We start from the raw sequence: 14,599 nt of genomic DNA on the forward strand, positions 1-14,599 counted from the left end.
CCAATCCCTAACGTTCTGGGATTCTGTAATCTCAGTCCTTCCCCAGGTCAAATATGACAGTGTTATGACTCAAGGCAAATGCACTGTGCAGGACGGAGATCAAAAGGACATGTTAAAAAACCAAGGCTGAAGACGAAATTACTTTCCTTGCTCTGCTTTTTCTGGGAGAAAGCCTCCTTTTGTTCCCATTTCACAGAGTGCCTTCTAGGTCTTACAGGAAAGCTATTCAGTGGCCAGAAATCAGATGCATTTAATTCCAGTGAGGTAGAGGGGAAGCAGGGAAGCTTGCCTGTGGGCAAAGAGAAGCTGGAGAGAAAAATCCTGGTATTTAGTTAAGGGTTTGCAACAGGTGAGCACCTGTCCACAGAAGTATAAATGCTGCGTAGAAATTTCTTCCCCTTCCCGTTATTGGCCAAAGCAAGGTCACCTTGACAGTGACAATATAATAAACAAAAGATGATAGATTACTTCTACAGATGGGAGATGGAGAAAAACAGATGTATGTCTGTAAAACAGTCCCTCAGACTAAACAGTCCTTTCTCTTGAAGACTTGAAATATCTTCCTATGTGCATGGGCTACCAGCATACTTCTTGGTGTTGAATGATGTTTACATGTTAGAAAGAAACAGAGCAGTGGTAGTACTACAGAATCCTATTTCTTTACTTTTACGTTCACAACTCCCAGTGACAACACCTTAGCAGCCCCTTCTTTTGCAACACTGACCTAACAAAAACACAGCAGCACAAAATGAGATCACAGTCAGACACCTATGGCTTCACTGGAGGATTGAATAAGCACAGCATAGAGTTAGAAATTGCCCCAAGAAGAATCAGCCTAGCATTATGTTACAACTATGCTTCTCTCAAAAGCTTCATGCAAGTTTTGGGTATTCTTGTCACAAGTCACCGAGTCCTTCAAGTGAAAACTAATAACGTTATTAACGGCAGTCACAATCACCTTAAATGTATTAATAGCAAAAGTGAAGTTACAGCATCTTCCTCTGACAGAAAGAGGTTCAGGAAGCAAGAGACAGACATGTTTAATTAGCAAGCTGCCAGTACAGAGTCATTTTTGGATCTCAAGTACATGTGAAGAAACATGGCAAAAATATCTCTTGCTGTTCATGGCTTTAGAGCAGAGTGGTTAGCCTGCATCTCCATCCAGATTTTACAAGTGACACAGATGCAGGATTGCTTATAACTTTGAGAACAAAGCACTCTGCACACCTGCAAATGCATTGACTGCAATGCACTTCTGAGCTTAAATACAAGCACTGCCATCATCCTGGAAAGGAAATGAAAGAATCCCTCCCAGACCACTAAAGTATCAACTTCTCTTCCGAGCTCTCCTTATCACTACATACCGCCATCTCCACACTCCTTGCTGCCACAACATCTTTGGGTTTTGCATCTTTGGTTCCAATGTAGGAGCCGATGGTGTCACAGGACCAGGGAGAGTACTGGCTGTAGTCATTTCCTTTGTATTTCCCAGCTACCTTCAGGTCTTCATCCAAGTACTGTACAAAAACAAAAATCTGGTTCTGTAAGTGAAGGAAAGAAGCAGTTTCACAGCCATCACTACTTAGTTCAACAGCTCTGAACTTGAAGAAAAACACCACCAGGAACTTTTTAAGTGGATACATCACCATTTCAAATCAGGCAGTGGCAAGCATGAAATGTGTGAAATTCTGACCACCTGGCTACACACTCCCAGTGCTGAATGTTCACTTGGCCAGTATGAAAGTGGTTAAAAAAATGAACCTCCATCAAGCTGTTACTTAACTCTAAACATATACGAAGTAAATGAAACAAAGTCTAGTAACCATGAAGACTGACTACTTCAATTAATAATGGCTCTAAACTAATTATCTTGGTTGCACCAAAAGCTTAGGATCAGTGGGAGATCAGAGAATCAGCGGCCAGTTGAGAAAATGCAGAGTGCACTATGAGGACTTCCCACCTGAAGCACAAAATCTACCCCCCAACACTTACCAATGCTGTACTGTTCTAATTTTCTTGTCATCTTCATCTATCAGCACACACAAACTCCAAAGTATTTTCTAAACATGCTAGTAAGTCACGTATTTGTCAAAATATGCTTACCTCCTCTGAATGAAAAGGATGAGGCAAGGTTGGTGATGGTGCAAAAGGAGGTGGAGAAATCACCTTCCTCTCTTCCAGCTGCGCCATGATCTCCTTCCTTCGCCGGTGAAGTTCATCCAGGCTGGGATGAGGCTGAAATGAATACAGAAATGTGTCAGAGAGTATGGCAACCATGTACTACAAGAAAAGGAAAATACAGTGAATAGGAACTGTCACTACAATAATAAGTAATGATCACTTTGTTAGAAGTATATCTGTTAACTTTCATGTTTAATGAAGGACATGCATGTTCCTACACCAGCCAGAATGTTAGTTTAAGACACCCCAAAGGCCAGGAATGCTATTTGCCTAAAACTGATCAGATTCTCAACTAATTCAGTGTTTCTAACTTTAAAACTACTAATCTTGTAACTCACAGGTAGCTCAACATGACTCTGTGTTCCAGCTTGGCAAAGTTTCCACTGGAACATATTCCAGCATGACAAAAGCCCATTTTCAGTGACATGGGGCAAAGTGGTAGAACTCTACAGATCACAACCTAGTCACAGTTTGCATTTATAGTTCCTTCTGCAATAGAATTAAACATCCCACAAATGTGTCAAACTCAAAACTGATAGATCTATAAGCTATGTTAAGAATGCTTCCTGGAATCATATTCAGAGCCTTAAATGTGAATGACAACTAGGTAAGTCCAACTGGTCTACAGCACTCAACCCCAGCTGGTGATTTACCAAAACAAGTTTGTACATTTCTACTAGGAAGAACCTCCAGTTGGCAACTTTAAATTAGAGAAAATTTGGAAGAGCAGAATTTTTAGTTCCTTTATCGACGGATGTATGCTGATGTATTTATTTACTCATTAGGCACAGAGATGGTCAGTCACAGACAGGCAGTACAAGGATGCACACGTGGCCATTTGCGCACACTGTACTTGATCTGCGCTCTCTTGAAAGAGAGAGCTCCTCTCCAGCATAATCTTTCTTGGAGAAGTCAAGGCCATATTAGCCTTCCAAAATTAATTTCAATGCTTTTCTACTTCAAGTGCTAAGTAGCAGCCCACTCTTACATATTAACATCATAACAATTGCAGAGTTGACAATTAACTAAACTCTCTTCCAGTTTGTGATCGGCTTCATCAAAGGTACCCCTTCTTGAAGTCCAACCTTCTAATTTCTCACAAAAATCATCACCTTACTGAAAAAAACGGAATGAAATCAACTTCTCAAGTAGTCTGTATTTTCTCTCAAACAACTACACAAAAGCAACATAAAATCATACCCTGTGGCATGAAGGTCTGATCTGACTGAGATGTGGAGCCACTGGGCAATAACCCTCTGGTTGCTGGTATCTGTCTCTGGATTCAGGTACGTAGGAAGGTACAGCTGCTTGTGGAATTTCAATGGGTACAGGGCTTCCCCGGACAATCTCCTCTCGCTGATACGGCTGGACGGGGGGATACACACGACGGCTGTCATAGTGCGGTGGGTATATGGGTTGCGCCATACACTGTGGCTGCGGGTACTGTGGGCTCACGACACGATCCTGAAGATACGGCGCGTAATGGTCTAGGTAGGGTGGACCAGGTTCAGGAGCTGATGGAGGAGGTCGGACAAAGCGAGACATGGACTGAGTGGGATAGTAAACTCCTGAAATAAGGCAAGAGGAAAGACACAAACAAGATACAAGAAGTGATTATCACAACTGTCCACAAAACCAAATCCATTTCAAATACTTCAGTCTACAAGGATTATGAAAAGAATGGCGCAAATTAATTCAGATTTGCTGTTTGGCCCCATAGTCTAACTAGTATTTCTATCAAAAAATAACCACAAAAAACCTTGAAAAAGCAAAAGCTGATCTAAAGCTCAAGTGACGCAGTTTAATTATCTAAATAAGATACCAGCAAGGTGTAAAGGTTACAGTAGCTGGAGAAGGGGTGGCGAGACTGAGCCCATCACAGGTGCCACAGCAGTCTCACAGGCATACCAAACAGACATAATTCACCAGAATGTCTCTGCAGGTGAACAGGAATGCTTTTAGCTAGGCAAGACCTAAAAAGTTAACTGAAGATTAGCCTGTATATCTTTATCCACACAAATAAAATCCAATTTGTCCTAACATATCAGAGCCATTGTCTGTGTAAAGAAACTTGGATTAATTAGAATTTGAAGTTATCTATAAACTTGTTCTACCTCTTGAACAGGAAAAGTAAATTTTAGTACTGTGGATCACCAAAAGACTTCTAACCACTACCTAGATTACTAAAAGTTCAGGTAACTATCTGGGATCTCTGGATAATTTAAAATTACACCTGAACGTGCACATCATCAACAACGTGTGCATCAAACTGTACACAACTCAGACTGTCATTTGCACACAATCAAATGCAAGCTTATTTTCCTTCAAAATGCTCTACAACTTTTTAAAAATGGTTCCTCCTTCCCCTGCTTCTTTTCAAGGGCTTTTTCTTTTTTCCACTTCTTTTGGTCTTTCAGTCCTTATTTTTCTTTCATAGAAACTTCACTTTCTGTAATTTCTCTCTATAATCTTATGTTGTATAAGAACCATTCCCTTATGATAGTCAGTTTTTTTAAACCCCTTCAATATTATCTTTCTCCACTTGGACACTTAAAAAAGAAAATAAAGGGAAAATTCTAAGATGTTTTCTTTTTTTCTGCCTAGCTCTTCTCTAACTGCACTTGTCTCCACCCCATTACATGCATGCGCAGACATTTCTGAAACATTCATTCACTTTTCATTAAGGACGTAAATACTTTCACCCCTCAAGCATAAACCCCTCTGCTTATCTTTATTGCCATTTTCCCCAGGTCAAATTGAATTAAGGTTTACCATATTAGATCCCTGATCTACCCCAGTCGGGAAGAACTAAAGAAAGAAAGATGTGCTACACTGGATGGATACAAACCTCTGTTTTCACCTTCACAAGGGTCCTCATTCAAGAAATAAAAAGCCTACTGATTTCCATTTATTTTGCCATCACCAGATTAGTGCCTATAGCCCACATGGTATGCAAGAAAACTCCAACTTAAAGCTTAAATAAACACCAGAGCGGGAAGAAAGAATAAAATCCGTGTGAAGTTGAAAGATAGAGAGCTTGGTCTCAAACTTACCTTGTTGGTAGGGTGCTGGCTCAAATGGTGGGGCAGCTCCTCTAGGATCTTGATAAAACATATCTGCTTGCTGAGTATTATACAGCTGAGACCCTCGTGGTACAATTTGCAACTGCTTGGTGACAGACACTGAAGGCAGATCTGTGGGTGCCCGAGCAGGCACAGGATGAGGGTTGACTGGTAAGGCAGAAATAGAGCTCTTGGGGACAGATTCCAGCCTAAAAATTAGAAATAAGGCATTGCTCACAAAGGCCTGGTATAACACACACTACTTTAAAACACTGTTCTTTGACAATATTCCACCTTCTGAAGGCTTACATCTCCTTCTCCAATTAAGATATAAGCAAACAGGGAAGTAAAGCAGTTTAGAGGTTTAGTGTTCGTTTTTTATTCTACTCTTCAATCGCTTAAAAAAAAAAATCAAAACAAAATCTCAACAAAACCAACCAACCCAAAACCCCTTGTTCTGTTTCTTTTCCAGAGAATGGGTTTACTTTGCCTCTACTGCATGTTTACATACGTGACACTTTGAAAAACAGTTAGAAAGACACATACAAGTCAGGAGGGGATCCAGGGGCACTGCTACTCAGGTGGTCCATCTTCCCTGGCTTCAGAGCAGATTCGTAACCGGAGTCAGTCCCTCGGGAAATAAGTGGCGTCACTGTGCTGCCTGTTGACACAATTCCATTTGGCAGAGCAGGCGTTTTCCTACTGGGCAAGTCCACTCCCCCTTCCTCTGAGAGGATGGCTCCTGAAGCCAGGCCCACCTCGTTCAGCTGGCCCAGGGAGGCACTCAGGGGTCTTCTGGGAACCAGACGCTTGTTCATTTTACGGAATCTTCAGAAAAAAGAAACAACACATCAAAAATTGAAACAGAACACTAACAGGAGTTGTGGTCTCAATTTCTCAGACATAGATGCTACTGAAAGCTTCAAGTTTTAATTCAAATTTCTTAAGGGCTTGTGAAAATATTTGTTAGACTACAACTTCACTGCTATTTGAACTGTTAATAGCAGTTTCAGTAAGAAGAACAAGGATGGATTTTTAATTACAAGTACACCAATAATTCACAGCTGAACTTCACACAAATCTAATTTCCTGTACATACATGATTTCAACTGTACAGAAGAAAACCAAAACCAACCATCACATAAAGTACTACCTATAGTAACAGAGGCTTAAGAATAAGAATCATAGACTACTATATTTTAATTTTATTCAGAGAAGAAAATAATAGCAGAAAAATTAAGTGACAAGAGATGAACAGGTTCCCTTTTGCACCATTTGCCCAACAGAAAGACAGGCCAAATCTTTATTACCATGTGGTATCTTTAAAGCACAGTTTGTTAAGATTTAGGTCACTATACCAATATGCAGCTTACACCATTTGTGGTGTTCGATAAATTAAGTGATAGAAGAGATAAAAACTTTATGAACACATTGAAATTCCAAAAACCTAACTGCTCCTGGTAAGTCTGAACAAACACGACCCTTTCAACTAATGTTCCACAAAAATCAGCACACTGACGGTACTGGACCAATGAGGAGAGCAAATTCCAGAGCTGAAGGTCCTGCGCTAAGCGTCCTGCCATTCCCTCAGGTACCAGAACGCAAATGGCAGGGGGCACACTTGTAGGACTGAGCGTCACTGCTATTTGTTGTGGAACAAGCGGCCATTTCTTCAGCAGGGTTGAAGCTAACACTTTCACATCATATCTAGTAAGCAAAGTGAGATGGTAACACAGACTAGGAAGATACACATATCATTGTGGAAAAAAGGAGCAGTTACACTCTATTGCTCAATCTTCAGATAATCTTTGCATTTCCCTACGTGCACAGCATTAACAGCAATGCAAAAGAGGCAAAAAGGGTTTTCTTGTCGTGGTTTTGTTTTCAGATGTGACTGAGTATAGAGTCAGACAAAGTCCAATTTTCCTATGTAGATCTGAGCTGCTCATCTGTAAGCGTTCATTGACTGTCTTCTAGCCACCTTCCTAACTCTCCTAATTCTCTGACTGGATTAATCTTTACCCACATAAACTATAAATTCAAGCTACACGATGTTGACAGCGGGCATCATTCAGCATGCCTTAAAAAGGGAGTAAATAAACCAGGCTATCATCAGAGTAGAAGCACCTGAGTAGGGACAGACTATAGCTTTCTAAACATACATCTCATGCCAGCCATGCACGTCAGCTGGACACGTGGAGGTGAACCAAAGTGAGCTCCCCAGGCTGAACTTATGACTTGACCTTGGCATCCCGCTCAATACCCAGATATACCAAAATACCCAGTTTCTTCCTGCAAAGCAGCAGCAGGCGGTTGGAAAGCACTGCCACATTCTTCCTGCCAATTACTTCCAGACACCTGCCTCCCATCAGGGTTCTGAGAAGTGCACTACCTGACAGCTCCCGAGTCTCTGAAGGCTCGCACACAACCTGCACGATCCGGCCACCCCTGCCCATTCATCCAGCACACGACAGGATGCTCAAGAGAGCCAGGCGCACCCATGGACACCCATGCAATCAAAGGTGACAGGATGAGTTTATACAGCACCACCCAAGATGAAGTACTTTGAAAGAATAAAAGTTGCACAGTGCTGCACTCTGAATTTTTCAAAAAAATTTTATTAATCTTTGCTGTAGTATCCACACGTACAGGACACAAAGATAATCTTAAAAAGTTTAATACTTGCCAAGAGGGGAATCAGTTGTTCAAGCAAGTCTAGATTAAATTCACTATTTAAGGCATTACCACATACTTTCCCATAACCTTCCTGCAAACTTAAACCTATATGCAGAGATACAGGAAGTATACAGCAACAGCGATGCATACTATTCATACTGAACGTTTTTAAAAGGAGGAACACTAACGGAGTATCTACTCAAAGGAATTAAGCAAAGGTAAAAGGTACAAGGAAGAATTGGAACTCAAGGTTCCCAACCACCTACAGATACCACTGCAACCTGAAACAAGACCAGTATTCACTTCACTTCACCGCACGACAACACTATTACTAAGGCATGCAAGCCAGTCTGGATAAAATAGGCCTCTTCCACATGCAAAGCTGATGAGCAGTCCTTCTCAATACCTACACAACTAGTTCAGAGGTACTAATACTGACTCGTCATCCTTGTTAACTATCCAAACCAGCACTACCAATCTCCATTTTCTTAACACCACAACAAAAGGAGAAAACTCCCAACTGCTTCTGCAGAACACAAGTATCAAAGTCCTATTCTCTGTTTGAATAACTGCCTTTGTCATTCTGACACCACATGCTCTGCTCTTTTTTTCTTCCTGTTTTGACTTTGCACCAAATCTGTACTGAATGTAACTTATTTACTGCAGACTTCATATGACCACCATTATTTTACCTCTTCAACAACAGCTTTAACCACTTAAAGGTTACTGCATGTGCAATCTGTCAAAAAGTTTCAAAGAATAACTGTTGCAGAAATAAAACTCGCAACGCTCTTTTTTAGCTCTCTGGATAACCCTAGCAGCACAGAACTACAACAGGACCCCAAATGTCTGGAAAACTGTCAGCAACCCACCTGAGTGTAAAGGCAAGGTGAGAAGTACACACAAATAAACAACCACAATGGCTGCAGGCAGACAGCATGTTTAGTCACACTTAGGAAATAAGAAAAACAGCCCACCTCCAAAATCTCAAACGCATCAAACCTTCAGAGGTGTTGAACAAATAAAATTATCCTATATTTAAGAACAAACAGTACCAAAACCCAGGAGATGCCTCTTACAAGTTTTTCCACATTATTTCTTGCTCATCATAGAATGGATAGAGTTGGAAGGGACCTTTAAAGATCTTCTGGTTCCAAGCCCCCTACCTCCTCTCCCCACTCCTAGACATGGCAAATAACCCATACGGATAAGATGAAACAAAGACTGGACTGATTACTGCCATAAAAGGTACACTTACTTTTCTAGCTCCTCTTGTGAATGTGCAAAGGTGCAGCTGGCCCCTCGGGGGCATCCTCCTCTCTGTTTCATGTCTCGGCACATGTATGTCTTGTACTTGCTGTGCTGAGGAGGCTGGCAAGGTTAAAGAAGCCAGGTGAGATACCTGAATATAAGTGCACTTATCCCAGGGCTGAACATACTCTCTTAAAGGCCTAATGCTTGACTACTAATTCCTTCAGTTTGCATGTTTCAGAAGTACCCAATGTGAAATAAATGACTGGAGCAGTACTCGCATTTGGTTCTTCAACACAACTAATACATCCAAGAGTAGGTATTTGGACAACTAAGTTACTATCAGGTTTTTAAAACATTTTTATTCTAAATCATTCCTGGAGCTTGACTGGAAGCTGGATGTTTCAAGAAACAGTTGACAAAATTGACATAGGCTGAAAAAAAATAACCATGCTTAATCAGAGACTGACAAATATTCATCAAGCTTTGTAGCAGGCTGAAAATAAGGACAAATAATTCAGTTACCCTTGCTTTCTATTAGCTCAAAATGGCACTTGAGTATCCCTTTGATCTCTACGAGACTTAAATTTCATCAAGTTCTTTTTTGCTACCCTTGGGACTAAAAATCTCTGAACTATCCACAATAATTACTCCTGTCAATAGTTGAGGGTGCAATCTTACTCTGACACAGAACAGCAGGGTATGGGCTGCCTTCTGTATCTTTCTGAGTTAAGTTTCCTGAGAAACAAAGACTTAATGCAATCTTGCTGTTTGCATGTATGCCGATTTGCCAGCCTCTCTAAATAAATTCTGACAAAATGAGAGGTAGTCTCAAAGACATTTAAGTTCCTACAGCTGTTATCGCAGAATTAAATCAGAAGCAGAAATATCCTAACAGTCCCCACTGAGGGAAAGGTATGCAACAGTAAATTCTTGCTTCCTGAGAAACCCAAAAGATGTAAGTCTGTAAGAAGCCATCTGCAAACCGATTTTTAAATTTTTTTTTCTTTTTTTTCCCCCATCTCCTGTAGCGAATGCAGGATTTTGCCATGGGGTACACAGGCTGCAAAGCCCTCTGCTGGCCTCTGCTGCCAAACAGCAAAGCCCTGCCCAGTACTCAGCAGATGTCCTCTTTCCCATTTGGGAGGCTCGGAGTTCCCTTCCAAGTGGCACAGCACGTGCCAGGTCCAGGCAATGGCCTTACCAGAACAAAACCCCTCACTGTTTTTCCCACCCTGATTTCCACTTGTGTATTCCAATTGCTTCTCCTTTTGCTCCTAACAGCAGCCATTAAGCATCCCAGTGAACGCAAACATGTGAACCAGCACAAATAATTTAGTCTCATTTTTCATTTTGCCTTTTTTTTTTTGGCAGAAATAAATCTTTCTACCAGTTCAGTTCCCTGAACCAGCTCTCCAGGAGGATGAGTGCCAAAGCAAGGGAGGGAGTGGGAGCGTGTGACAGGCAGCTCTGCCTTTCAGCAGCAGCTAACATTTATATCAACCTAGCTACACGACAAAATGAGATCAAAGGAACATGTGATAAGGTAACTATGAGATAAGCTAATATAGATCTATTTAGCAACATAATTTCATTTCTGAAACAACAACAAAAAGTGTTTCAAGAACTTGGACTGCACCTTTATATTAAAACTTCCCAAATCTTTAAGCTTTACAAACCATTAAGCACAGGTATTAATTTCATTAATGCAGAGCCATCTGGCTGAAGTGTGTCACATTAAAACAAACCCAAGAAAATTCCCATAGATCACAGTGAAAGGCACCCTGGCTTCTCTTCCCACCTGCTAATCAGGAGGGATGTTTCTTCATTTCCCTAAGGTTGCAGCTGGATCACACAGTTTTCATTCTAGTGAGCTGTGCAAATTAATGCAACAGGTATTGGGGGAGGGTTGTTCTGGGTTTAGGCTTCTTCCTTTCTTGTTTGTTTCTTTTTTCGATAAATATGACACAGAAGTGATCTTTTTAATCAGCTCCTCAAACAAAATCTCTCCAGATCACATTAGTAAACCTCTACTATTGCATACAGCAAACAAAATTTAGGGGTAAGCATTTCCTAAATGATTTAGCTCTTACCTGTTGCTGATCTGTTCCTTTCTTGCTGTGATTCTGGATATAATCAACTAAGCCATGAACCACAGTCCTCACAGCAACTAGTCCATTTTCCAGTTGTTCCCACGTTGGAGGGGGAGCATCTTTTGCATTGACAGCAAACAGAGAATATAAAAAGAAAAGTCAGGAGAACTTTCCAAAACCAGGTACAAAGAAACCATCAGGACCACAAAACCTCACTAGCAACCAAACACATTTTACTGGAAGTGTGCATCATTAGATTTGTTTGTAAACAAATTATTTGCTCTGGTAAAGAGCTGGAGAGCAAAAGGCATCTCAGCAAGGCTCTGCATTAAGCACAGTGGTTCTATCAATCTTCCTCTGTTGCTTTGCAAATCCTGTTTCAGATAGCAGCATATGTACTAAAAAAAGGGAAAAGGAGGAAGCTGAGACTGCTGCCATTCCCTCTGTTAGCATTGCTCAATAGCAAGTACACACCATGTAACCTCACAGGATTGTTATGCATGCAGTGTCCTCATCCATAAGCACCCAGTGCTGTCAAACAAGGAAGCTCTCTTCAGAACAGCAGTGAAATTATTCCTGCCGTACTTCTGAATCTATAGATTCAAAATAGCTCAGAATAGTTGCAATCCTCACACAGATTACTGCCGTTCCCAGGGTGGTTATGAACACCACTCAAGAACCTGAAGTCTGAATTAGAGGATGCTTCCTTCCACTTGAAGGACAGCTTTTGAGCGTTCAATGGTGTTAAGCTCCTTTTGCTAAACTGGAAGTTAAACGTTTTTATAAAACATCTAGACTTACCTGGACTAGGATCAATATTTGCCAGGAGCTCTAGGTGAGGCCGAAGACGATTCAGGTTAGCTGGATCTCCAGTCCTCTGAAGAGCAATAGTTAATTCCTGAACACTCTGTGCAAACGAGGCTGGGGTCTGCAACTTAAAAAAATTATAATGATTAACTTTCTACAGGCAAAGCAATCCTCACGGTTTCTGGAGGTTGCTCCAGAAGCTCGCAAAAGCTGTCTTCCAAAACTGGAGTAAAATGTTTTTCACACAAGCTCCTTCTATTAAATTGTTCTCTACCATTAAGAACACACAATTCTTTTGACATTGCAGGGTTAGATACAGCTCTAAACAGGCAACAGAAGGGCTGGTATTATTTCTAGTAATGCAACCCATGTCTTGTGTGTTGTGTTGGCACTCAGAAAAAAAACAAAGAATATTAGAAACCGTTTGATTTAGCTTTCCAAGGAGACTAATACCTCCAATCCCCAAACCAACAGGTTTGCATCCTGCTTTAAACCAAATACAGCAGATAACAAGCAGCAAGATAGCTGAAGGACAAATAGCTAGCAATGTTCCACTTCCTAACATCACACAATTTCAGCATTCAATATTCTTTAATTCTACCTAGATCCTTCAGGAGAAGTACAGTAGGACACCTGAAAAGGCGGGCAAATGCATACATAGCAGACCAATCTTGAAGCTAATCCTATACAGCAGCCAAAGCAATTGTTTCACAGCTTCTATAGCCATTTAGTAAGGTTCAGTTCTTCCCACCTAATTTAGGCAATTACATGCAAGTCCCCTAATTTAAAAATCCATTGATCCAATGTTCCTTCTAAACAAAAGGCATCTGAACACTTCCAGAGGTCGAATAATTTTATTTAAGCAATATGCTTTCACCTCTCATTCTCACTTCAGGTTTAGACTAGGGGACCGATTTTCTTTCAACTTATGCACTAACTTCCTGCCTGGAAACATAAACCATTAACCTCTGTTACTACATAGGCAGCTATCAGCTGCTCAGAGGACACAGCCCAGCTGTGTGGCTTCCCATCTGCAGAAAGAGGTAAAGCAGAAAAAAAAAAAAGGTAGGATAGCAGAGGGAGCAAGCTAACAAATTGGCTAACAAATACATCTTCTAATTATTTAGGCCATAACGGGTTTTGAAATAACAAAGCAAATGATTAATGGGTGAGTACACACGGGCAGAATTTGTAAATTCATGTTACAAGCATTTAAATCTACTACAGTTGCAAATAAGATAGACTGGGCTGATTTCAGCTGGCTTTACCTTGTCAATGATAGACTGCATGTGGGATTTGTGAGACTGGTCTCCATACAGCAGTGAGGACCACTGATCTGGTGCAATGCGTAAACCTGCTTCCATGGCAATTTGAACTATCTGGGAATCGTGTTCCCTTCTCAGAGCTTCGTAAGTCCGAAATTCCTCCTTCAGTTGCATCAGGGAGGAATCCTCATCTCGCTTCGTCACCTAGTGCGGGGAAACAAGCCAAATACTATTAAGCAGGATAAGCCAGAGATTATGTAAAGTCCAAGGCAAGTGAAAGAGTCAGCAACTAAGCTCTTCCTCTGAAACTAAACTGAACTATGACAATGCAGCTAAACTCCAGTTCCTTCTAAATTAACACACTCTTTATGAAGTGGAACCTCTGAAATGGATACCAAACATAATTCACTCAGACTCTGACCCAGATACTGATGGAAGTGTCACACTTCCTGAACAACTTAACTGCATTCCTAACCCTATTTCTCCAATCAAGGTATTTTGTTTGTATTGCAGAATTTTGTTTGCATCTACAATTGGCAGCAACAAAGCGTTTTTCTCCTCAGTTAGCAAAAGTGAATTAAATTTAAATTAACCACCTAGGAATGGACCATTAAATACTGTAAAGTACAATAAGAAGCTTAAGTTCTCTTTATACAACTCTGATATCCGAGAGCACCATATTTCTTTGTAACCACATCACCACTCAATTCACAAAACTGGGGTTTTTCCAGCTTTAAGCCTCTTCTAAGGAGCTAAGTTATGCCGACTTACATACAGGTTTTGTATGTAAACCTAGCTTTATAGCTTGCTGCAATTTCAGCTGACACTGTCGTCATAGCTGTACAACAAAGAACTCTCCAAAAACACGCTGAACTTAATGAGTAATACTTTCTGTAACTACACGTATTTTCAGGCACATTTAATGTTGCAGGACAGTGAAAACTGGAAGTGAAAAACAATAGTTTTCATAGCATTATGAAATCTCCAAGTAGAATCTTCTCCACACCTTGAAGCACGAGGCTCTGTAAAGAAGCTGGACAACATGCCCAATGCTAGTTTTAGAAGCCTGAGGAAATCGTGGCTCCAGCCTCTGAACCACAAAGAGAACCAAGACTTTTCGTGACAAAGCAGATCCATCTTCTAGAGCCAGTAGAACCAGCTTTAAAGCCTCCTCTTGCATTGCTGGTGGGGGGAAAATGTGAAAAAAAGAGACAGAAGATTAGAGAACACCAAGCAAGATTTCTGCACAGTTTCTTGTTTCCCT

General features: G+C 40.9%; 1 protein-coding gene across 1 annotated transcript in view; it reads right to left on the bottom strand.

Annotated features, from left to right (window-relative positions):
• Window positions 1-1,364: 1,364 nt before the first annotated feature.
• The window catches only part of RC3H1 (ring finger and CCCH-type domains 1), a gene marked incomplete at its 3' end in the record, with an annotated part of 23,294 nt that continues 10,059 nt past the window's right edge, over window positions 1,365-14,599 (bottom strand). The window contains exons 4-13 of the mRNA XM_010190320.1: window positions 14,342-14,517; window positions 13,339-13,539; window positions 12,065-12,197; window positions 11,264-11,382; window positions 9,178-9,290; window positions 5,790-6,071; window positions 5,235-5,452; window positions 3,382-3,749; window positions 2,104-2,280; window positions 1,365-1,517 (exon numbers count right to left, since the gene is read on the bottom strand). Of these exons, the coding sequence (XP_010188622.1) occupies window positions 1,365-1,517; window positions 2,104-2,280; window positions 3,382-3,749; window positions 5,235-5,452; window positions 5,790-6,071; window positions 9,178-9,290; window positions 11,264-11,382; window positions 12,065-12,197; window positions 13,339-13,539; window positions 14,342-14,517 (1,940 nt within the window). The remainder of the gene's footprint in view (window positions 1,518-2,103; window positions 2,281-3,381; window positions 3,750-5,234; window positions 5,453-5,789; window positions 6,072-9,177; window positions 9,291-11,263; window positions 11,383-12,064; window positions 12,198-13,338; window positions 13,540-14,341; window positions 14,518-14,599) is intronic.

This window comes from Mesitornis unicolor, unplaced genomic scaffold, assembly GCF_000695765.1.
Source record: "Mesitornis unicolor isolate BGI_N332 unplaced genomic scaffold, ASM69576v1 scaffold53958, whole genome shotgun sequence".
NCBI classification, from domain to species: domain Eukaryota; kingdom Metazoa; phylum Chordata; class Aves; order Mesitornithiformes; family Mesitornithidae; genus Mesitornis; species Mesitornis unicolor.